The sequence below is a fragment of the Scomber scombrus genome, chromosome 9, assembly GCF_963691925.1.
Source record: "Scomber scombrus chromosome 9, fScoSco1.1, whole genome shotgun sequence".
Taxonomy (NCBI): domain Eukaryota; kingdom Metazoa; phylum Chordata; class Actinopteri; order Scombriformes; family Scombridae; genus Scomber; species Scomber scombrus.
The window spans coordinates 23,979,773-24,001,938 of NC_084978.1; the positions used below are offsets into that span (position 1 = coordinate 23,979,773).

Genomic DNA, 22,166 nt, shown 5'->3' on the forward strand with positions numbered 1-22,166 from the left:
TTGTCTCGACCAACAGTTCAAATATATTCAGTGTCTAATGAAACCAGAATATATAAAAGGACTATAGTTTTTTTCATGTTGAGTATGATAAAGAGAAAAGAGATTGTTGATATTTTTCATTTAAAAAACATTCAAAATTATTGTTTGATTATTCAAATTGCTGATTAATAACTGATTAGTTAGTCTATGCATCTAATTGCATCTCTAATGATGATGACTCCAATGTTTAAAGGGCTCATTTACTATTATTTATGTTTTATGTGTGAAACTGGTTATATGTACATATTTCATACACTTTTCTGAACTTTTTGTCTCAACATTTAAAAAAAAAAAGAAACAGAAGCTAAATGAGAAGAAAAAAAAGATACACAAACAAAAGAATATTGTGATGGTAACTTGAATGAACAACCATTATCACCATTACTAAACAGGATGTGCTATCAGTGAGGGCATCTACAAGTTGTGTTTATACCCTAGGAATGTGCATTTTTAATCTAAATAGCTAATTTAACACACACACAAACACCAAGCAGAAAGAAATCACAACACACACTGTGGTAATCAATAAACCTTCTTTATTGAATATACATGTATTGCATTGTAATGTATTGTTTTGTATTGTACTTTTAAGGGCAGACTACACTAAAAAAACTTGAAAGGATACTTTGACATGCTCAGCCGATGACAAAATGTGTTGGCACTTCCATGTCTGTGGCCTTTAAAAAAAAAAAAAAGTTGTGCAAATAACTTTATTGACACAAGTAAACAACAAGTTCAGAACTTGAGTCCACAATCACAGGCCGAGTAAAGGCTGTAAGCTTAGAGTGGTCATACACCTTTTTTATTTATATATTCAGATATTGAAGACATGTGCAATTTGATATGGTCAGTCAGCTTTGAAAAGTTTGTCTTTTTGTTGAATTTGGACTTGTGTAGATAAAATTTGGTCAAAATAGTAAAAGCAAATAAATCAAATAGAGCTGGCTGCAGAGACTACTGTCTTATTCAGTGAATACAAACAATACATTTTGCCAGCCTAATAAAAAGTGAGGGTAGATATGATCAGCAATAAATCATGACTATTTACTCCACACTTGTTTTGTATGCAGGCCAAAGACTAGAAGGAATGTAGCAATGTTCCTCTGAGCTCCCCTTAAAAGGCACTACTTCAATGTCTTTTAATACGTTTTTTAAAATGTCAACTCAACTTTATTTACATAGCACCTTTCATACAAACACGCAGCCTGAAGTGCCTCACATAGCAGGATTAAAACAACACAGACCTCAGTGATCTGGCTGGAACAGAAAATAAAAGATCTCTAATGTGGGGAACAGCAAGATTTAACCTTAATCCTCCAGACTGGGGTACCTACAACTTTACCAACTTTTTGTTCCTAATGACTTCATATCATTTTCTTTATTAGTGCTTTTGTCCCACCTATACAGTTTTAATAGATACAACTATTTATTGAGTTCATGTTAGCTTTCTTTTTTTATAATTTTATTTTTTACAAAAATAGTAAATTTACAAAAACAGTAAGTGATATTTACAATAAAGTACAACCAGGGTCAAAGTGCAAAACATCAATAAAGTGCACAAGGTTGAACTTGTATAAAGTTCAGTGGGTCATGATGTGAAGTATTACACACCATCAGGGGGGGTTAGGGGCACTCTGTCAGTTATTTTGAAGGCTTTGTAGAATAATCTCACTTGGGTTCAAGGCTTCAATTTGTATTGAAACTATAACTTTCCCAAAATAATAATAATAATCTGTTTTTGTTCCGATGACATTAATTGCATAACTAATAATGTTTTGAGAATAAATAAGTTATCATTTTTGCTATGATTGTTTCTTACAGAAATGTATTCTTGGGGTCCCCAGGGGCCCCAGTTGATAATCCCTAAATGTTAAATATGTTGGTAGGATGATGGTTAAGGCTTTATAAACAAGTCAAAGAACTTTAAAATCAATCCTGGGAGATACAGGTAGTCAGTGCAGTGTCTTCAGCAGAGGGGTGATGTGATCCGTTCTCTTACTTTTAGTCAAGACTGTGGTCCCAGCATTCTGAACCAGACTTTTTATTTCTTTCAGGTAATCCAGTAAAAAGGGGACACAGCAGTCTGCAGGGCCTGTTTGACTTTGTTGCATGCCTGTGACCTCCTCCTCCAGCAGCCCTCTAAACAGTCACCGGTGGGCGGGACCACCCTGCTCAGTTTTCACCCTCTCCAGCGATGATCTCGAGCTCCCATTGGCTCCTGTCTGCAGACACGTCACAATCATGATTAGAATTGATGATCGGACGTTTTGATTTCATTGTCTAGCAAAGAGGACTGACTGCTGAAGAAATCTGCTGAATTTGAGCGTCCGTCTGATTTTGCCATCAGAAATGGTGAGTAGGAAAGTGATTGTAGTTGTCTCTTCGGGTCTATCCGGATCTGCGTTTGTGTGTCTCCGCTCTGCAGCCCCTGGCTCAGCGAGCATGGCCATGCCCGGGTCTGGAAAACACACATTTGGAGGAAAAGTTGAGCTGCAGCTCTCCACTGGAGGGAAGCTATGCTAAGCTAATGCTGGCTAACGCTAGCTGGCTCAGATATGGCCGCTCGGGCCTGTAGGCTAACATGAGCTGTGTGCTGGTCCTGTCGGCGGCTTCTATGCGGGGCTTACCCGGTTTGTTTACCGTGTGGTTCTCAGTCGGAAAGTTACGGCATGCGCTTCCAGTGCTGTATTAGTTTTTCTCGGTCTCCCGCCGGGATATTTGCCCCGGTGGTACACTAATGTCACACTATTTTGTTCGCTAAATCTCTCCGTAATGTTTCCATATTGACTGTGGCCATGCGCAGTCAGCCTGGCAAAATAACCCTGCTGGATGCTTATTGGTCGCACAACATTCCCGTATGCTTTTTATCCAAAACCATTTTCAAAACTTCGTCCCCGCAGTTTTCAGCTTTCTATGAGTCAAGACGTTTTTATCAGAGCTGGAGACGGCTCCCTTGACTCAATGTACGGATGTAATACAGGTGAGCTGTGTGTTTGAATGAGCTATTCATCACGCTTTGCTCCAGTATCCCCTGTAGTGAATGAGTAAAAAGAGTTTGTTATTAAACTTTTGAGTGTCTGTATTGTTTATCATATGAAGGGAGCAACACGGAATATAGTTTTGTTTTTCTGAGGGAATCTATGATATATGTTTTTGTGAATATTTCCACATTAGAGGAAACTGAACGCTGATGATATCATTACAGCAGTGATTTTTACAAGTCAAATAAAGCTTTAATAGTGCCACAAAGTCAGATATAAGTTGTAATTAACGCAAATCTCCTTATTGCAATTTATTTAAATTGTTTAATGTGATTTATTTATTTGTTACAGTTTGTTTTAGAAGCAGAGTATTGATTTCTGGCACAACTTCACCTAATTCCAATGTGCACACAGAAGGGAAAATAGTCTGAAGAAGTCAAAACTCCAGTAACACTTGTAGAATATAGATCAACTTTATAGTTAGTAAGTGTAAGTCAAGTCTGATTTTGGCTTACATGTAAGAGAATAATCCCAGTCTCTTCCAAACAGTGAGACATACAGTTTATTAGTTAAACACTGGTATCAGCTCAGCACTCAGTATCACCTGATACCCAAAGCCCAGGTATCAGTATTGGTATCAGGACTGGAAAAGTCAGATTAGTGCATCACTAATTAACATCACATGACAACATGTTGCCACATGACAAACTAATTATTGAGCGTTTCAGTTCTGATCTAGAAAAGTCAGTCTTCTATTGTTTTTTTTAGCGTAGAAATGTGCTCATAACAAGGTGGCGTGAAGGATGTGTTGCACACTCTTTATTTACTTCTGCTTTGGTGTCTCCTCAGCCACATTACCCAGCAGTGTGCCAGGTGCACTGAGACAGGATGAGTACAATCAAAAGTGCACTAACCTAGAAATATGGAGGTTTTGCTGTGAGCTGCATGGCTGCCCCGTTCCCATCCACTAGCAGAATGGATGCGTGGCCGCAAAGGCGTGGCCTGCAGACTGTGAGTATATAAAGTACTGGATGAGTTTAAAGAAGATGACGTGATTTTGTACAAATTGAGTACTTGCATGTAAAAAAAAGCACATGTTTTACTTACATGTTTTTCTTACTGTGACAAGTGTGCTGTGAAAAAGGCTTGCTGGCTACAAAATCTTGCAGTGCATGGGCTGAAAAAGAGGAAATTGCGCAAGAGTCATGAATTTATCAGTTAAAAGTAAAAGCTTTTGACGTAATCATGTGCCGTTATCTGTCTGTGACCTCTGGTGAGTGACTTTTTGATGTAACAGTACAGGGTTTTTTTTGAGGGAGGGGTTACTTATCTTTGTGCTTGTCTTTTCAGATGAACCTGCGGTCAGTGTTCACAGCTGAACAGCAGAGGATCCTGGAACGTTACTACGATAATGGGATGACCAATCAGAGCAAAGCTTGCTTCCAGCTAATACTACAATGTGCTCAGGAGGCCAAACTGGACTTCAGTGTTGTGCGGGTAAGCCCATAAAATGTGTGTGTGTTTGTGTGTGTGATGGAGTTTACTATGATTTGTGTTGCACCAATGTGTTTCTAATGAGGGATGCCCTTGTTATGCTGTGGTGACCAGGGTAAGTAATTTAGACGGTGGAGTGAGTCTGTGGGGGTTTTTTTTGCCTTCGTCTCGTGCCGAGTCATGAATCATCATCCTCACTTTGCTGAATTAGTCCCTCTAGCGTATTGCAGAATGTTTTTAAAAGCGACATTACTGAGCTGATTGTTCATCTCCCTGCAGACATGGGTTGGCAACAAAAGACGTAAGCTCGCCTCCAAGGTAGAGCTGAATGGAGGCGTGTCTCATTCCTTACCCAGTCACGGCCTCGCCGGGGGAATACTGTGCAATCACACATTAGCCGGAGGTTCCCTGTCCAATCATGGCTTGGCAGCGGGGGCGTTACTCCCCGGTGAAATGACTACGGCGCGGAACATCCAGAATCGCGCGCACCTACTCCCTCCATCGTCATCCTTCCCTTCTTTCTCGTCATCGTCCTCCTCCCCTTCCTCTTCCTCCCCCCTCAGCAGCGGGAGCAGCAGCAACAACAACAACAATGACATCATAGTGACCGGGATCTACTCTCTCAACTCCGTCCCTCGCCCCCGACCCAAACCCGCAGCCCCGCCGTCTCAGCCAGACTCTGCGCTTTCGACGCAGCTATCCTCGTCTGTGATCAACCAGGTCCTGCAGAGCAAAACCAGCTCCAGCTCCTCACCCCTCCACAGCAAGCTGGTGTCACTCTCTCAGAACCTGCCATCCCTCACATCCGCCTCAGGGCCTTTAGTCTACACTGCAGTAAGGAAGGGGAGTCTGTCTCTCAGGGAGGCGGGGGTAAGTGCCGGAGCAGGGGTGGTACCTCACAGCTGGACTAGGCAGTATGGTACAGCGCAAACCCGCCCTTGGTCCTCTTCCTCCCAGACCCAGACTCAGCCTCAGCCCAGACCTCAGTCCAATCCCCAACCTCAACCACCTGCCCCACAGAAGACTCGGGTCTCCCTCCCAGTCCAAAACTCCAGTCCTGCCTCTGAACAGACACCTCGTATCCAGAATTACTTCACCTTGTCAGAAAGAGGCAAGGGGGACAGACTCGTGTCGGGACTCGCGTCTACTCTGAGAGTTCAGGAGAGTCCTAGGCTGGTGACCCATCCTCTGGACACCAGTCATTACTTCTCCATCGCCATGGAAACCGCAGATGAAGAAGACGAGTGGCAAAGGGAAGAGGAACTGGCAAATATGGCCGCTCAGACTCACATCCACAGGGAGCAGACGTCACCGTCTGAGGCGAGCGGAAGCCACACACCTCCTATGACTAGACTCAAATCCGCACCGCTTCACGGCAACACAGCTCTTCAGGGCAGCTACTCCCTCACAGCACAGACCTCACTCACAGGGGAATCCAGCTCACAGGTAAGTGATGTTTAAAGGTTTCTGCCGTGGTCTCTAAAAGCGAATCGAAAGGCTTAAACTAATTGTGTATGTCTTTGTTTGTAGGCTTCGATCGGTGTGTGCGCTGCCCCCTGGGTTATCAGCAACTCCAGAAAGAGAACAGTGAGTATTGTTTTGTGAAGCCAACAGCAATATTTTACATGTATAGAATAGGAGAACATCTCCTGGTATCAGGTTTACTGTCTGGTTATCACACACTTACACTGCCGTTGTCTGGTAAGTTGTAGACCTAGAGTCTCTGTTGGTTGTTCAGCTGCAGGATCGGACCCAGTTCAGTGACGGGGATCTCATCCAGCTGAAGCGATACTGGGACCGAGGCATGACCAGCCTGGGCTCAGTCTGCAGGGAAAAGATCACTGCTGCAGCAAACCAGCTCAATGTAGACACTGAAATAGTCAAGGTAAAGCAACTCCACAGGGTAAGAATATACTTCCCAGTGTGAAAAGAATGAGAAATCTCAAGTATAGGTTCCCTGTGGGCATCGAATTTCTGCAGCATCACTGACACATAAGAGGCCTTTTGTAGACTGAGAACGTTTTTTAGCCTCATCTCACATTGTCTGGTCTGTGACATTTCGAGAAAACAAGACCACTTGACTTTTATCAACCTTTTGAACCGAAGGAAAAACAAGACAGGAGAACTTTTCTAGGTCATAGAAGTTTTCTAATGTACTTACACAAAGTTGGGGAAAAGTCACACAGTTCTATATCAGGGCCATGGTAGGAATGCTGATGGACTAAATATAGTTTCTCAGTCCTGACACACACATGACCCACTGCCATCTCACTTACTAGGATATTTATTGCAAGGAAGACAGAAGCCTACAGAAAGATACAGTATTAGGATCATCTTTCATATCATTCAGTCATTCATTAAAAAAGCTGATACCTAAACACCTACTTAAAACTAATTTAGATGATCAAAAATGTATCATGTTGTTATATATATATTAAACAATACAGCTTGTATTCAAGCTTACCTTCACAGTCATCACAATTGTTAAAAAATCTACTGATATCCTTGAATTTTAGTTGTAATAGTATAATAGATTGTTACCCACAGCTGTGACACTCTCTCTCTTTCTCCTTTCCCTCTCTCTGTGACTGGCAGACATGGATCAGTAACAGACGGAGGAAGTACCGTCTGATGGGTATTGAAATCCCTCCACCTAAAGGTGGGCCTGCTGTATTCACAACCTCATCCCCAGGAAACGAATCTCCGGGGTCGCTCAGCCCCGACGAGGAGCGGCTCAGAACACCTGACCTCGGAGATGACATGAATGATGGGGGATCTGTGTGCTTGTCAGAAGGTGAGGACACACACACACACACACACACACACACACACAAGACACACTCACACACACACACACAAGACACACTAACACCCACCTCTGTACAAACGGTGTTGTCTCAGTATTAATGCAGCATTCTCTCGTCTAGATGGCACCATCGACTCACAACATAGAGACGGAGAAGATGGAACAGATGTAACCGCTGCTGCTCCACTGGCCAATAATGTGGTACTGTGTTATTTCTGTATTACAGCACAGCCTCATTAAATGTAGCCTCTAATAAGGATGAACACTGGTTGGAATGGGAGTCATGCTCAAGTGTAATAAAATGGATGGGAACTTGTTCAGCTGTGCGTCATCAATCACATATGGCACGTCACAGGTGTAAATGAATTATGATATGATATTCTGCATGGTGGCTCACTGTCAGGGCTTATTTATGATTGTGATTAATACGCATTAATAGTGTAGGGGTGCACAATTAATCATATCGTAATCACTTACTTTTTTGGATTCTGTAGCTTTTTTAGCTTTAGTGTTTATGTAATATATTAAATTATAAAAATAGAACACAAGAAATAAAATAAACACAATTCAGAGCACACAGTTGTCATATTTGAGTCACTTTATCATTATCTCTGTGTTAAGACATTTGATCTAATCACTTTGTTTTGAACAGAAGATCGAAGTTATTGACGAGGACGAAGAAGACGATGAGGATGCTGAAATTGTGGCCTCAGGATTAGAGCAAATGCATAACCTGCTGGAATTCAAGGTGAAGACACACACACACACACACACCGAGCATAAACTGGCCGTAATTCTTCATAGTTACTTTCTTCAAACTGAGCTGTTTTTGCTAGTCTGTACGGGAGAAGTGCCAAGATTGAAGAATGGCAGCGATGCCAAATGAAAACTGTCAGGTTCTGAATTAACTTTTTGTTTTGAATCCTTTCAGCATGAGGAAGTGCAGTTCTTAGAGCACGAGCTAGAGAACCAAAAACAAAGATACCAGGAGCTTGCGAGCTTCACCAAGAGCCTGCTGAGCGCTTTGAGGAATAACGATCTGGAGAGACAGCAGGTACTTTACCCAGCAATGTATTTTAATGGAAAATCAGCAAATTTAGGACATTTTATAACCTGAAGTCCTCTGTTTGTGTTTAGGAACTCATCGCCAGTCTACCTCAGCCTTCAGACCAGGACTGGGACATGACTGTGAACAGAGGAACTCAGCCCGATGCTATGTCAGAAGACGAATCCTCCAACCACGACGAGTCCCCGGCGGCCGGTGCAAACGCCGTCGAACACGCGCCGGCCAACGTCAACGTCCCGCTGGTCACCATAAAAGAAGACGGTTCGACAACTGAAGTTACTGAGCCCTCTGCATCAGAGGAGCAAATGCAGGGAGCAGAACAAGAACAAGAGTGACTTTTTTCATGTACATCAACTCACGCACACGCTCGTACAGATGTTTCCACACTCCACACAGAAGCCGGACTATATGATCTTACATTAACACAAACACTCTAATGAACTCATGCTCCACGCCCAGTGCCTGTGGATTGATGCTTCACTATGACTGTTGGGCTGACAATGCCTTTTTTTTACTGCATATCATTCGCCTTGCTCTGGTCCAGTCCAGAGAGAACAATAAACGACCTCTCACTTAACCTGTCTGTGACTTTTTCTCATGCATCACTGATTGAACAGAACACAGAGTCATAGTCCGCTCCTAATAAAACACTAGTCTTTACTTTAAAAATTCACACGGTAAGAAACAAGAACAATATGCTGCAATTTCTGTCGTTAACCTAACATATGATTTGTCAGGACCCCTCTTGAAAAAATGAAACCTGATTGATTCACAGTAATTCTCATGGCTACTATTGGTCATGTCCTCAATCAGAAGGTAAGAGATTTGATCTTAAGCCTTAAATATACCACAATAAAATGTCCCACAATGACCTATCCATGTTTGCACAAGCCAGCACAGACTGTGGCCAAATCAGTTAGACATGATTGAAATTGTGTTGTCTCCCAGCATCAATCATAAGTTTCTATGATAGAAGACATGTAGCATACATTATCTCAATACATATTACAATAACTCATAACTAGTTAAGAATTCAGTATATAATTATTAGTCTACACAATGTGAAATAATCCTATTGTTTCTATTGCACACCTTATAATATTAATTGTACTCATTTTTAAAAATCATTATATGCTATATATATGATCACTGTACAGTGGATAATAACTACTTTTATCTCACACTCTCATTTTACTTTATATAATTACTGCACAATTTATAATAACAATTATTTCTATTTTACTATAGCTATATTATTTTAATTCTATAGTTGTTTGCTGGACGGTGCTGTTGTGATACTTAAATTTCTCTGGGGAATAATGAAGTATTTCTTACTCTTATCCACGCCACCACACAAAGATTTATGTGGGAGAGAAACAGAGCTGGAGAGAAAGTGGATGAGCTTTAAGCCTCTTATTTCCTCTTGGACTAGGAGATGGACAGGCTTATGAATCAGTGGCTTTAAAAACATTTCAATTTACACACGTAAAGATCAGAGACAGAGGTTTCAATCTCGCTTGTGTTTTTTGCTGCCTAAATTTCAACCTGCGTCAATCCTAAAAATGAAACGTGCTGTCTGTCACAGCGGCAGTGTCTATTTCGGATGCATGTATGTCACACGCAGGATGTCAAACAGCATCAAGCACCCCACCACCACTAATACCACTACCACCAACACCACGTCCTGGCCCCCCCCCCCCCAGCCCCCTCCATCTCGAGATCCGCTGCTTTGGTTTGGACTGGGGGAAATCCTTAACTGAGTTGCGTCATAAATACGTCAATAAACTCTCATTCACTGACGATCAGGTACCACTGGAGCCGCCATATTCGCATCTATGGCAGGGCAGCGGTGCTGTCGGTAAGCGTATGGTCCGGTCATTAGCAGCAAGTATTCCCGCACCGACCACCATCCCCTCCCTCCCTCCCCCTCCTCCAGATCCCGTCCTGATAGCGGCCCGCAGACACGCAGCTTGCATCTGATCATCAAAGCAGAACAGCCGGACTTCCACTTATATCAGGGGGGAAGACATGCAACGTGGAGCGGGGGTCTAGGCGGAGTACGATGCCTTAGACTTAAAGAGAGCAAGCCTGGCACAAGATGGAGGTAAACAGCGTTAGTAGTGAGGTGAGTTCGCATATTCATTTGTTTTTCTGGTGTGAGCCAATGTCCCGTTAAGTTAGCTTTGCACCGAGAGTCCGGCTCAAGCTTCAATTTGGCGTCACGACCCCGCAGCGCACCGTGATGCATGCTAACGCGCTAGCTAATGCTAACAGCTGGTTTAGATGTTTATTTTTGTTGCACTGCCCCCGGGGTTTATTAAGTTTGATATCTGCACGCCCGGGCTATTTGGGCACTTCTCTCTTAACTCCACAAGCACGCCGGGCTCTTTATCCAATGACACGTAGCTTCCTCTTGTCGTTGTGTTTTTATTTACACTTCTCAAGAGGAGTAAGCTTCGCGGCTAGCTTAGCGTGTGTAGCATTAGCATGGGGCTAGCCTGCTAACTGACAGCCTGCTGGTTTGTAACTTGCAAACAAGTTTTTTTTGTTAAACCGTCGCTTTCTATTTGTTAAAGAGATGCTAAAGTGTTTTTTTTAATGTTTCTACAGTAAGGTAATACAAAACATTTCAGCAATTTGTTGGTAGTTTTAACATAAGGAGGTTTTATGCTTGGCTCGACGTGCTACACAACAAGTGAAATAAGGGAATGATGATGATGTTGTTGTTGTTGTTATTGGAAATAAACTTCTGAGTTGAAGCTAAGTAATAATCTTTAATTAAAGTATCGGTTTGCGCATCTAACAGGATATTAACTTAACTAACGTTAACAAAGTGAAACTGGGATAAAAAACAATGTTACAGTTACATATTCTCTACCCCAGGCTCTAATATAACAACATGGGGCTGTTGATGCAATGCAAGATATTAATTAAAGGAGATTGTATCATCCTCCGATCCTAGGTGAAACTCTATTATGCCCTTTTTAAGGCTTTTTGATATGCTGCAGATCAATAAGATGTTTTTTTCATGTGCAGCTAAGCCATTCTGCCATCCTAAACCTCTCCATCTCTGGGATTCTTTGCACTCTTTCACACCTGGCCTCCAAACTGCGCCTTGTGTCAACTGCTGAGATTGTTTCAAAGCCTGCTGAAAGCCAGTGCAACACTTCTGAACTAGTACATAATTAAACTGTGATTTCTTATTAATAGTAATAATAATAACACCAGTCTGCTGAAGAACATTGGATTTTGTGGGTGGCATCGTAGTTTTTAAATAACTACTCAAACTGCAAGGTCCTACATATTACTATGTTTCATAAAGTTTCTCAGCTCTTGCCACAACTAAGCTCTTTTAATCTGCCTTTCACCTTTTGAATGCTGCCAAGATAACCGAAGCACAGAGGTAAACATCAAGCTTAGCCACTTAAGATAGGCTAGTGGTAATGCTTTCCGATAAATCCACTTCGGTATCAGTTGTTTTGGATGAATATTTGATTAAAGCCTTGTGTGAGGCGATTATGAGATGATGTATAGTCTATGGCTGTCGGATATGTTTTAGGAAAGGCTGAAAAAGGCTCGCCTGGGTCTGTGCTGCAAGTGTAGGCTGCGCTCTGGTACATGCCATGATGAGCCACAGTAAAAGGTGGGAGTGAAAATGTATGTGTGAATTATGACACAAGCACTGCCCTGACTTTGGCTAGCCTTGGATGATGTTAGACTTCACACAGATGCACCCAGGCTCACATTTTGACACAGCTCTGTGCTCTGTCTCGCTATGAAGTTCACATCCCTTGCCTCAGTTTGGATGTTTATGTGGTTGATGTAGTTCTTGTAGCTATATGATTATTGGATAGAGGTTTTGGTTGTTTTTTGGCCTCTGTTCTGTGGATGCACACGAGTGTATGTTGGTGGCTCCACCCACTGTGTGGGTTTGCGTAGCGCTATGACTCATCCCCCCTCTCTTCAGAGGCTTGATGGAATTCAACACACACAAACACACTGGACTGAATACATCATGCAGGCTGAGCAGCACAAAACTGAAATATGCAGACCTGGATAGCATTATAGAAGTCAGTTAATTATCAGATTTACATGCACATACTGAGATGTCTGACATTCTTTCCTGATAAGTGTTTTGCTATTTAAATAAAGAGGCTAAAACTGCCCTCTAAATGTGACTCTGAGTAGAACAAAGCCTGTCGGTCTGTGGTCTTTTTTTTTTTTTTTTTTAAAAGGCGTCCTGTCACCACCATCAGCCAGAAGCCCTGAAAGAACCAGGGCCTAGTTATCCTCAAGAGGCTGAAAACATCAGACTCTGAGAGCCAGTCAGACATGTTGTTTTTGCTCTGGCCGGGGATTAAGCTAGAATGCTAATAATGAGGGGCTTTATATGGACGGGATGAAAGCTGGACAGCTGGACGGGTTTAGAGTATGGACTCCATACTGTTTGACAACAAATACAGCTTCAAGTTGGGAAAGCAAAAGCGCACTGTTATTGCATGTGACTCATCGATTTCATCTGTTGAATCTTTCATCATACAAGTGGGCGTGCGGCAGCAGCAGTCACAGTCCTGTTCTAGTTGAAAGCTATGATTCACAAGCTTTGTTAAAGTGTTTACTGTTGCAGACTCTGATGACATTTGTTGTTCTGGCGGCAGGTCAATGGACATCAGATGATGGACGAGCCCATGGAGGAGGGAGAGTCTTTCACACACTGTGTAAGTAATGATGGGTTTGGGGTCTTGGGATATGTGTGCATGTAGGTGGACTTACCTGCAGCCTTGTGTGTGTGTCTCATAGTCTTACTGTGTGTGTGTGTGTGCGTGTGTGTGAGTAGGATGAAGGGACATATAAGGAGATTCCTATCACCCACCATGTGAAAGAGGGCTGTGAAAAAGCTGATCCATCTCAGTTCGAACTGCTCAAAGTCCTCGGCCAGGGTTCTTTTGGCAAGGTGAGGTCACACACTTTACCAAATCAAATCACTGTGTTGTTGTTGTTTTTTCTTTTTGTATCATCCTTACATATCGCCCATTCTCTCAGGTGTTTCTTGTCAGGAAGATCATGGGTCCAGATGCTGGTCAGTTATATGCAATGAAAGTTCTAAAAAAGGCATCTTTGAAAGGTAACGTGACCGCGCACATCACATTGTCCAGTATGCTCCGTCCTTAAGTGTTGAATTTCTCTCTGGCTCACTCCATCCCTTCCTGTTTTGTTTCTCCAGTCAGGGACAGAGTTCGCACTAAGATGGAAAGAGACATTTTAGTGGAGGTCAATCATCCCTTCATAGTGAAATTGCACTACGGTAAGAGAGTTTAGAGGCACAAAGTGGGTAGAAGATAAGTGGATTATGAGCGTCTTTGTGTACTTATCCGAGATATCACTATTAACATGTATCAGTGTATTTTGAGTGTTATTACACAGTTATATAATAGGACTGTGTTGATGCTGCTTCTGACATCTTTAGCTTTTGTCCACTTAATATCATTTTCAGCTTGTCGATGTTAGTAAGCTGTTGCTGCTGTGAGTTATAGTGTTTACATGTATCACAACGTAACCCAAACTCACGAGTGTGTCTGTTGAAATCAAGAGTATGATAAGCGTGCAAGTAATGTGCTCTGTTTCTATTGCTTCTTCAGCCTTTCAGACAGAAGGGAAACTGTATTTAATACTGGACTTTCTCAGGGGAGGGGATGTATTCACTCGTTTATCCAAAGAGGTAAGCTGACATCCTGTTGCCTTACATCTTATTTTTCCATCTGTCTATCTGTTTTTTTTTTTCTTCTACTTGACAAGTAAAGTACAGCCTGTGCTTTTCTTTCAGTAATTAAATGGTCTTTTTTTGCCCCCTAGTATTTTAAACATATTTGTAAAAATTCAAACTACATGTGCTCTTTTATAAACCCAGAGGAATTGTTAGGATGACAGCTACAAATGGAACAGGTGCACATTTAGTATGCAGGAGTGTTTTATTTATTTTATAGATGCATAAGTACTGCCAAGTCATGTGTCTCTCCTGTTGTATTTTTGCTTGCATTTTATTCATATTATGACTTGAATTCCTCACGGAAACACGAGTGTTTTTCTTGGAATATTTCCTCGCTTTTAGATCATTAATGCTTGTCAGTTAACGGCCCGGTTCAGCTTGTTTCAAATGCTTTCAGGGAACTCAAGAAATGTGTGATTGTTCTCTAGATAGACCTTGTGTTGAAAGCATGTCTCAGAACCAAAGCGATAGCTGCTGGCAATGTCAAATCAGCAGCCTGCTGAATCGTGTTGCCCTTTTTTTTGTTGAAATGTTGATATTGTGACATTAATAATACTTTGTTCTCTCTGTTTTGTGGTTCCTGAAGTTGAAGTTTTTTTCTTTTTCTTTTGTTGTTGAATTTGTCTCCTCTTCTGAGTTCAGAGAGTAAATTTGTCCAGTTCTTATCAGGTTATGTTTACAGAGGAAGATGTGAAATTCTACCTTGCAGAGCTGGCCCTGGCCCTCGACCATCTGCACACCCTGGGCATAGTTTACAGAGATCTCAAGCCAGAGAAGTATGAACCTCACCTTCCCCCTTTTAACCTTTCGCACTCTTTCTCCAACACCACATCATTCAACCCAGAAAGGGTGTGCACTGCTGTCATATCCTTTTGGTTCCTTCTAAACATCCGCTCTTACAAGTATAATGCCACTGATGATTTCTGATTTGCACATGTACACTGTCCTTGGCTGCCATCACTTGCCACCTTCCTCCAACATGCTTAGTCTCTTTCTAATAAAACATGAGTACATTTACAATTCCTTTCAATCTATAAGACATTTCTGATCAGATTTCACAGTAAATTGATGTACTGTAGGTTATATTTTAAAGAGAAATCATGCTAAAACATTTTATAGAACTCAATTCTATAAAATGAATTGATTTTTTGGAACTTTACTCACAATGTCAAAGCTAAAGCATAACATCAATTAGAATTTTGTTTTAGTGAGTTTTAACCTTCACCTCACAAGAAACTGTCCACAGTCAGAGATATGTGTCACCATATGCTTTTTCCTTATATATCTCACAAGTGATTTCTGTTCACAACTGCACTTAGTGTATCATATTATATATTCACACACACACACACACACACACACACACACACACACACACACACACACACACACACACACATGCTAACACTCTCATTCCCCACTTTTTTTCAGACCTCAATCATTTCACTAATGTGTCTGGCGTGGCTCTAAATTGAGTACTCAGATTATCAGTTCCTTTTTGAAATCCCCAGAGATCCAAAACAAGATTTGCACAAAACTGTGTGAATATGAGGACTAGAGAGCATGAGATGATTTAAAGTCTGTCACTGTACTGTTGTTAACTATGCCGTAAATAATTCAAATGATCTGAAGCACATCTCTGGGAAACTGTTCTTGTCTTTCAGCATCTTACTTGATGAAGCTGGACACATAAAGTTAACAGGTGTGTTTTTGACTTATATTCAAATAGTCTAATAATCTAGTTTATATTAATATGTTAAGATACTGTGAAATATTTTGTCATGAAAACAGAAATATCCATAGGCTGACTTTAGTTTGCAACTTTTTTTTTGTTGAATTTGTCCACAAATAAGATAATCTTTTTAAAGGTGTTCCTTACATTTGGCATTGTCTTTGGCTCACTATGTGCAGACTTTGGCCTGAGCAAAGAGTCAGTAGATGCTGATAAGAAGGCTTATTCCTTCTGTGGTACGGTGGAGTATATGGCCCCTGAGGTGGTCAACAGGAGAGGACACACGCAGAGTGCAGACTGGTGGTCTCTGGGAGTACTTATGGTACAACACTCTCACAAAAACCTACACTCACTGGTTTCATCTTGCTTTGACCTTTGTTATATGAGCTGATGAGGGGGGAAAAAAGGGGCCATTACATTCCTTTTCCTCCGTTGTGTGTTTGCAGTTTGAGATGCTAACGGGGACATTACCATTCCAAGGGAAAGACCGCAATGAGACCATGAACATGATTCTCAAGTGAGTCATTATGCGCTGCATGATTAAGAGACTCAAAGCATGACAGAAGTGTGACAAGTCCTGATATATAAGTGATAATTAACTGTAGCTTTCCTTGTTGTACGTATTCATCTGTTGCTCTTTTCTGCCCCACAGAGCTAAGTTAGGAATGCCTCAGTTCCTCAGTTTGGAGGCCCAGAGTTTGCTGAGAATGCTGTTTAAACGTAACCCCGCTAACAGACTAGGTAAGGTGTATTGAAGTTGATTTTGTGTGTGTGTGTGTGTGTGTGTGTGTGTGTGTGTGTGTGTGTGTGTGTGTGTGTGTGTGTGTGTGTGTGTGTGTGTGTGTGTGTGTGTGTGTGTGTGTGTGTGTGTGTGTGTGTGTGTGTGTGTGTGTGTGTGTGTGTGTGTGTGTGTGTGTGTGTGTGTGTGTGTGTGTGTGTGTGTGTCGACCTCTTGGAATAAAAGCAGCAGCGAAGAGACGGTCTTCAAATTGTGCTTAGCTTTAGCTTGTTAACATTTTGGCATCCACTTTAATCACACACTGAAAACCACAGAGAGAAAAACGTGTGAATGTGTTGATCCTTTTGAAATCAATACAAAACAAACGCGCCAGGTTTACTGAACTGGAGTCATCTGTGTCTATAGGGGCCGGGCCCGATGGAGTGGAGGAGATCAAACGACATGCTTTCTTTTCCACCATCGACTGGAATGTGAGTGTATACACACACACAGACAGACAGACAGACAGACAGACAGACAGACAGACAGACAGACACACACACACACACACACACACACACCCTCCTCCTCCTCCTCTCTTCTCTCACAGGCCCACACATACACACACGTAACTCTCCAGCTTCTGTCGAGGATTCACACCTAACAAACGTTTGGCTTGGTGAGCACTGGCCATCAGTCTTGGCCATGCCAACTATGTTTGTGTGTGTGTGCATCTGGGCAGAGGGCCAGTTCTCACTGTGTGTGCACTAATAGCCCTGTGTGAGTGTTTAACAGCCAGCAGGATGCTATTGGCTGAACAGAGCTGTGGAGGGTTTGGGAGGGGGTTAATCTGGGAGGGGTCTTGGCTTCTCTTTCGCATATGTTAACACAGTCCAAACAGCCTGTGGTAGGGTTTGATTTCTGACATGCGTGTGTTTGTGTGTGTGTGTTTTTTTGCATGTGTGTGTGCGCCTGTCGTCTCCTCTGCAGAAACTGTTCAGGAGAGAGCTTCAGCCCCCATTCAAGCCTGCAGCAGGTAAACCAGATGACACATTCTGCTTTGACCCAGAGTTCACCGCTAAAACGCCTAAAGGTAAATCTACACCTCCACACACACACACACACACACACACACACACACACACACACACACACACGCAAGCAACAGCCACTCCTGCAGCCATGGAAACTGCGAGTGAGAGCTGACTAAACTACAACTGTAAAAATGTAGTGAGTGTTTGTATGTTGATCTTTCTACATTATGAATTATCTTTGTGTATTTAGACTCCCCAGGTATCCCTCCCAGTGCTAACGCCCACCAGCTCTTCAAAGGCTTCAGTTTTGTTGCTCCAACCCCCATGGATGATAACAAGAGCTCCCCGCTGCTCAGCATACTTCCAATAGTTCAGGTGAGCACGTTATATCCACTTTGCATGCGTCCCTTATCACAATTTACACAGGTTAATTCATAGCATATTAACCAGCATAAACACAATGACACAGTAAAGATATTTTCTACTCAACGTGTCGACTGCTTTGCTACGGAGCTTCTGACAGTATTTCACTGTTGCAAAAAAGCTGCTGAAAGAGAGTTTACACTGAAGTTAACACATCTGGAGATAGCTGTGAGTGAACAGTTAACACATTTTACTTGTTATACACTATTTGATATTTTTATTGCAGCACTCACACACACATCCTTTCCTGACTCTACTGGCTGTTTCTCTTGATATTCACCACATTTAGGATCAGAATTGATTAACACGATGGCAGAAATACTAAAAATGACCACAGTTATCCTATCAATGGTTAACTGATTAATGGTCATTCTGTTTGAGTACAGACCAACACTGCACACACGCGTTTGTCTTTATATCCTTGCGGGGAAACTCATTGACAGAATGCATTCCCTAGCACCTTATCTTAATCTTAACCATCACAACTCTCACCCTAAACTGATTCTAACCGTAACCCTCAAATTTCCCTTTTGAAGTTGATGAGTTGAAGTGAAATTGGTCCTCCTAAAAATAGAAAGACATGCACATGCACACACACACACACACACACACACACACACACACACACACACACACACACACACACACACACACACACACTCTGTCCTACCCACACTCGTCATGGCTCAGTTTATGCCCAATTTTCGCTGTAATTGTCCAAACACACACACATTCTGAAGTAGCTTTCACACCTTTGCCCCTCAGCAGTTTGACAGATTTTGACAGCACTTTTCCGTTAAGCGTGTGAGTGGGAAGCAGTGGCAGTAAATCTGTTAAGACAGTTTGACTGCTGAGTATGTAGTAACTTAACCGGTAAAGTCACATTGTTGCTGCGGAAGCTTTGTTCTGACCTTTTTATTGACTTGTACGGACCACAAATGGGCCGCAGTGGCATCGTGGCTTTTCGAAATGTCACATTTCATTAATTAAATGTCTTGGCAAAGCTTGTGAAGGACAAGACGTTTTAATTCACACAATTTATGTTACCGAACGTGATGTAATGCTTAATGTTTTCTGTCCTTTTACAGATGCACGGGGGGTCAGCCAAGTTCTCTGATCTGTACGAGCTGCAGGAGGACATAGGGGTCGGTTCCTACTCCATTTGTAAACGCTGTGTGCACAGAGTCTCTGCCGTGGACTACGCTGTGAAGGTAACCAGACGCAAGAATAATCCTTTCCCCGGATCAAATAGAATGATGAATAAAATTTGATTGCAAGTTAAAATGACCTTCTTAGACCTACTGCGCACCAGAGCTCTGTCTGAACAAACGGCCAGATTCACCCTCACACTGTCACACAGTCCACCACAGTCTGAGCCACAAAGGTGTACTATCAGTTGAAGGTTAAGTTCCTTGCTAAAGGGCATGTCAGTGGTGGTTAGTGAGAGATGGGCAGTCAAACACAATTTATCCCGTTTCAGAATCCAGTTGTGGCTTCTTCTTTTCAAGGAATATTTAGACACTTTGGGAAATATTTGCTTTCTTTTCAAGAGTTAGATAAGAAAGGAGGAAACGGCAACCCTGGCTCTGATTAAAGGTAACAAAATCCACCTCCCAATACCTCTATATCTTGTTTGTTTAATCCATACAAAAACCAAAGTGTAAAGATGACAGGTTGTTTTATTAAGGTTATTTGCTGGGTATATATTCACTGTAACTTCCTGAAGTCCTGTCATCATTGTGATGTTGCTAAGCAACCAGCATAGATTTGAGCATAACAATAAGAGTCATCGTGAGTGTGTGGCAACCTTTTTCCCCTTTCATTGAAATTCTTATCTACCATCACTGTCCATCTATTTTCAAATCCGATTTTAAAAAAACACTTGATAGGTTGATAAAGTTTCTTAGTTTGTGACAATCTGCTGAAAATGGAGTTTGAATGCGGTTAGTGATGCCAACAGACCAGCAGAGGGCAGCACAGCTTTACACAGCAGTTGGAGCCACAGAGTAGCAAAGCACCACAGGAGCAGTTATGATAGTACACAAAATTAGTTGTCCAATATTTATTGATGCTAAGTACTCTTGTCTTTCTGTCTTTGTGTCACAGATTATAGACAAAAGTAAGAGGGACCCCTCTGAAGAGATCGAAATCCTGATGCGATACGGACAGCATCCCAACATCATCACTCTGAAAGACGTCAGTAACAGTTGTTGTGTGTTTGAACGTTTCAGCGCATTAAAGATTCGAAGAGTTTGTCAACTTACTGACGGCTTGTTGATCTGCGTGTCAGGTGTATGATGAGGGCAGGTACGTTTACGTGGTGACGGAGCTAATGAAGGGAGGGGAGCTGCTGGATAAGATCCTCAGGCAGAAGTTTTTCTCTGAGCGAGAGGCCAGCGCTGTGCTCTACACCATCACCAAGACTGTTGACTACCTCCACTGCCAAGGGGTGAGGAAACACTCCTGCACGTGTACAAGCATGAGTGAAAATCAGACATCCTGATCTCTTTTTATTTTCACTTCTTCTCCGTCTCCCCAGGTGGTACACAGAGACCTAAAGCCCAGCAACATCCTGTATATGGACGACTCGGGGAATCCTGACTCCATCAGAATCTGTGACTTTGGATTTGCTAAGCAGCTTCGAGGGGGCAACGGCCTGCTCCTCACACCCTGTTACACTGCCAACTTTGTGGCACCAGAGGTGAGAGAGAAAGAGGAACAGTAATGGAAGCAAAAAGAGAACAAATGGTAGAGGAAATGTAAGGTTTGATTCCTGAAAGGTGCAGTTTAAAGATGTGAAGGAAGCAAATAAAATGGAGAGTACTAATCTCTTATCGTTCATCTTTTTGTGTGTGTGTGTGTTTAGGTACTAATGCGGCAAGGTTATGACGCAGCCTGTGATATATGGAGTCTTGGAGTTCTACTGTATACAATGCTGGCAGGGTAAGACTGCAGTAAGGAACAACTTTTGGGGAATGTGCTTTAAATGTAGACGGGAAGGATTACTAATCATCTGAACGTCCAAGAAATCAGTCTAAATGTCCTGGAAATATTTATTATGAAGCATGAACATCATCAACAAATGTCTCACCATTTCAGATACTCAGGCTGGAGGAAGCTTAGAGCAGTGGGTAAAACTTGTATCCAAAATCAGATAATGTACTCAGATGCATTTTTAGTAGTTTAGTAGGTAACAGTTTGCTATTTTCAGACTAGTGCACATTAGGATTTATATAATGAAATGGTGTGTGTAATGTGATTTTGTGTACTCCCTAACCTCTCCTTTTACCTCATGTCAGGTACACGCCGTTTGCTAACGGGCCAAACGACACACCAGAGGAGATTCTACTTCGAATAGGGTCCGGAAAGTTCTCTTTGACAGGCGGCAACTGGGATACTGTTTCAGACACCTCAAAGGTAAACACTTTTCAAAGTGTAATCTTATATTGTGTGTTAAAATGATTGATCTCCCATTTTTTTTATAACATACAAGAAAGCTCCTATTAAAGTTGTGTACTTCCCTCATATACCTTTTTATAATAACAGGTTGTGGTTGTGTGTTACAGGACCTGCTGTCTCATATGCTCCATGTGGACCCTCACCAGCGATACACAGCTGAGCAGGTTCTAAAGCATTCCTGGATTACCTGCAGAGATACGTTACCACACTTCCAGCTCACACGCCATGACGCACCGCACCTCGTTAAGGTTAGTCTAAATCCTGCTCGCTATCAGAGACAAACAAAGGGCTCCATTTGTTGCCATGTGGTGGAAACCAAAGATTAGTAGTATCTCAAAGTTGGAAGTGGATACAGATGAGGGTCTGGACTCTTCTGTGTAATACCTTTTTTGTAGCGCCTCTGCTTTTGGAAATGTAAAAGTGAGTCTGATCCGTGGTGATTTGTCGTGAGAACACTGTTGCTATGCGACTGACAAAAAAAAAAGGGGGAAGTTTCCAAGTTGCCTTGTTCAGCTTTCAAAAGTGTTGAAAGATTTTGTGGGGTTTTTGCATTGGAAACATCATGTTTTGCAAAGAGAAAAGTGTTTTCTCCAAGCACTGACATCTGAGCGGTGCGGCCTCTCCGTCACATACATGAGTTTTCTCTC

At 42.1% G+C, this 22,166-nt stretch overlaps 2 protein-coding genes across 5 annotated transcripts in view; both read left to right on the plus strand.

Annotated features, from left to right (window-relative positions):
* Nucleotides 1-608: 608 nt before the first annotated feature.
* hdx (highly divergent homeobox) lies at nucleotides 609-8,951 on the plus strand. 2 transcript variants are annotated; one of them, XM_062425888.1, is made up of 11 exons: nucleotides 609-2,391; nucleotides 3,870-4,031; nucleotides 4,371-4,517; nucleotides 4,794-5,960; nucleotides 6,045-6,101; nucleotides 6,253-6,399; nucleotides 7,110-7,308; nucleotides 7,442-7,521; nucleotides 7,973-8,068; nucleotides 8,252-8,374; nucleotides 8,458-8,951. In XM_062425888.1, exons 2-11 carry the CDS (start codon nucleotides 3,966-3,968, stop codon nucleotides 8,719-8,721), a joined length of 2,346 nt encoding a protein of 781 aa, XP_062281872.1. In that variant the 5' UTR covers nucleotides 609-2,391; nucleotides 3,870-3,965; the 3' UTR covers nucleotides 8,722-8,951. The 2 variants fall into 2 exon arrangements, with proteins under 2 accessions (XP_062281872.1, XP_062281873.1); XM_062425889.1 differs by having other exon boundaries at nucleotides 7,976-8,068.
* Nucleotides 8,952-10,220: 1,269 nt separating this feature from the next.
* rps6kal (ribosomal protein S6 kinase a, like) overlaps nucleotides 10,221-22,166 on the plus strand; it is a 15,876-nt gene continuing 3,930 nt past the window's right edge. The window contains exons 1-21 of one of the 3 annotated variants that reach the window (XM_062425414.1): nucleotides 10,221-10,511; nucleotides 13,045-13,104; nucleotides 13,224-13,340; nucleotides 13,430-13,511; nucleotides 13,611-13,691; nucleotides 14,026-14,105; nucleotides 14,823-14,929; nucleotides 15,818-15,855; nucleotides 16,065-16,207; nucleotides 16,332-16,402; nucleotides 16,538-16,626; nucleotides 17,030-17,094; nucleotides 17,594-17,696; nucleotides 17,888-18,012; nucleotides 19,149-19,271; nucleotides 20,167-20,256; nucleotides 20,351-20,509; nucleotides 20,600-20,761; nucleotides 20,927-21,003; nucleotides 21,360-21,477; nucleotides 21,627-21,767. In XM_062425414.1, coding sequence (XP_062281398.1) covers nucleotides 10,485-10,511; nucleotides 13,045-13,104; nucleotides 13,224-13,340; nucleotides 13,430-13,511; nucleotides 13,611-13,691; nucleotides 14,026-14,105; nucleotides 14,823-14,929; nucleotides 15,818-15,855; nucleotides 16,065-16,207; nucleotides 16,332-16,402; nucleotides 16,538-16,626; nucleotides 17,030-17,094; nucleotides 17,594-17,696; nucleotides 17,888-18,012; nucleotides 19,149-19,271; nucleotides 20,167-20,256; nucleotides 20,351-20,509; nucleotides 20,600-20,761; nucleotides 20,927-21,003; nucleotides 21,360-21,477; nucleotides 21,627-21,767 — 2,058 coding nt within the window. In that variant the 5' untranslated portion in view covers nucleotides 10,221-10,484. Of the gene's footprint in view, nucleotides 10,512-12,440; nucleotides 12,457-13,044; nucleotides 13,105-13,223; nucleotides 13,341-13,429; nucleotides 13,512-13,608; nucleotides 13,692-14,025; nucleotides 14,106-14,812; nucleotides 14,930-15,817; nucleotides 15,856-16,064; nucleotides 16,208-16,331; nucleotides 16,403-16,537; nucleotides 16,627-17,029; nucleotides 17,095-17,593; nucleotides 17,697-17,887; nucleotides 18,013-19,148; nucleotides 19,272-20,166; nucleotides 20,257-20,350; nucleotides 20,510-20,599; nucleotides 20,762-20,926; nucleotides 21,004-21,359; nucleotides 21,478-21,626; nucleotides 21,768-22,166 lie in introns of those variants that run through there. The other 2 variants (XM_062425416.1, XM_062425417.1) reach the window with 2 other exon arrangements.

Coding starts and splice junctions, on each gene's coding strand:
- hdx (XM_062425888.1), top strand. CDS start 3,966: ATGGCTGCCCCGTTCCCATCCACTAGCAGAATGGATGCGTGGCCGCAA. Junction 4,032..4,370: donor AAAGGCGTGGCCTGCAGACT/GTGAGTATATAA, acceptor TTGTCTTTTCAG/ATGAACCTGCGGTCAGTGTT. Junction 6,400..7,109: donor TAGACACTGAAATAGTCAAG/GTAAAGCAACTC, acceptor TGTGACTGGCAG/ACATGGATCAGTAACAGACG.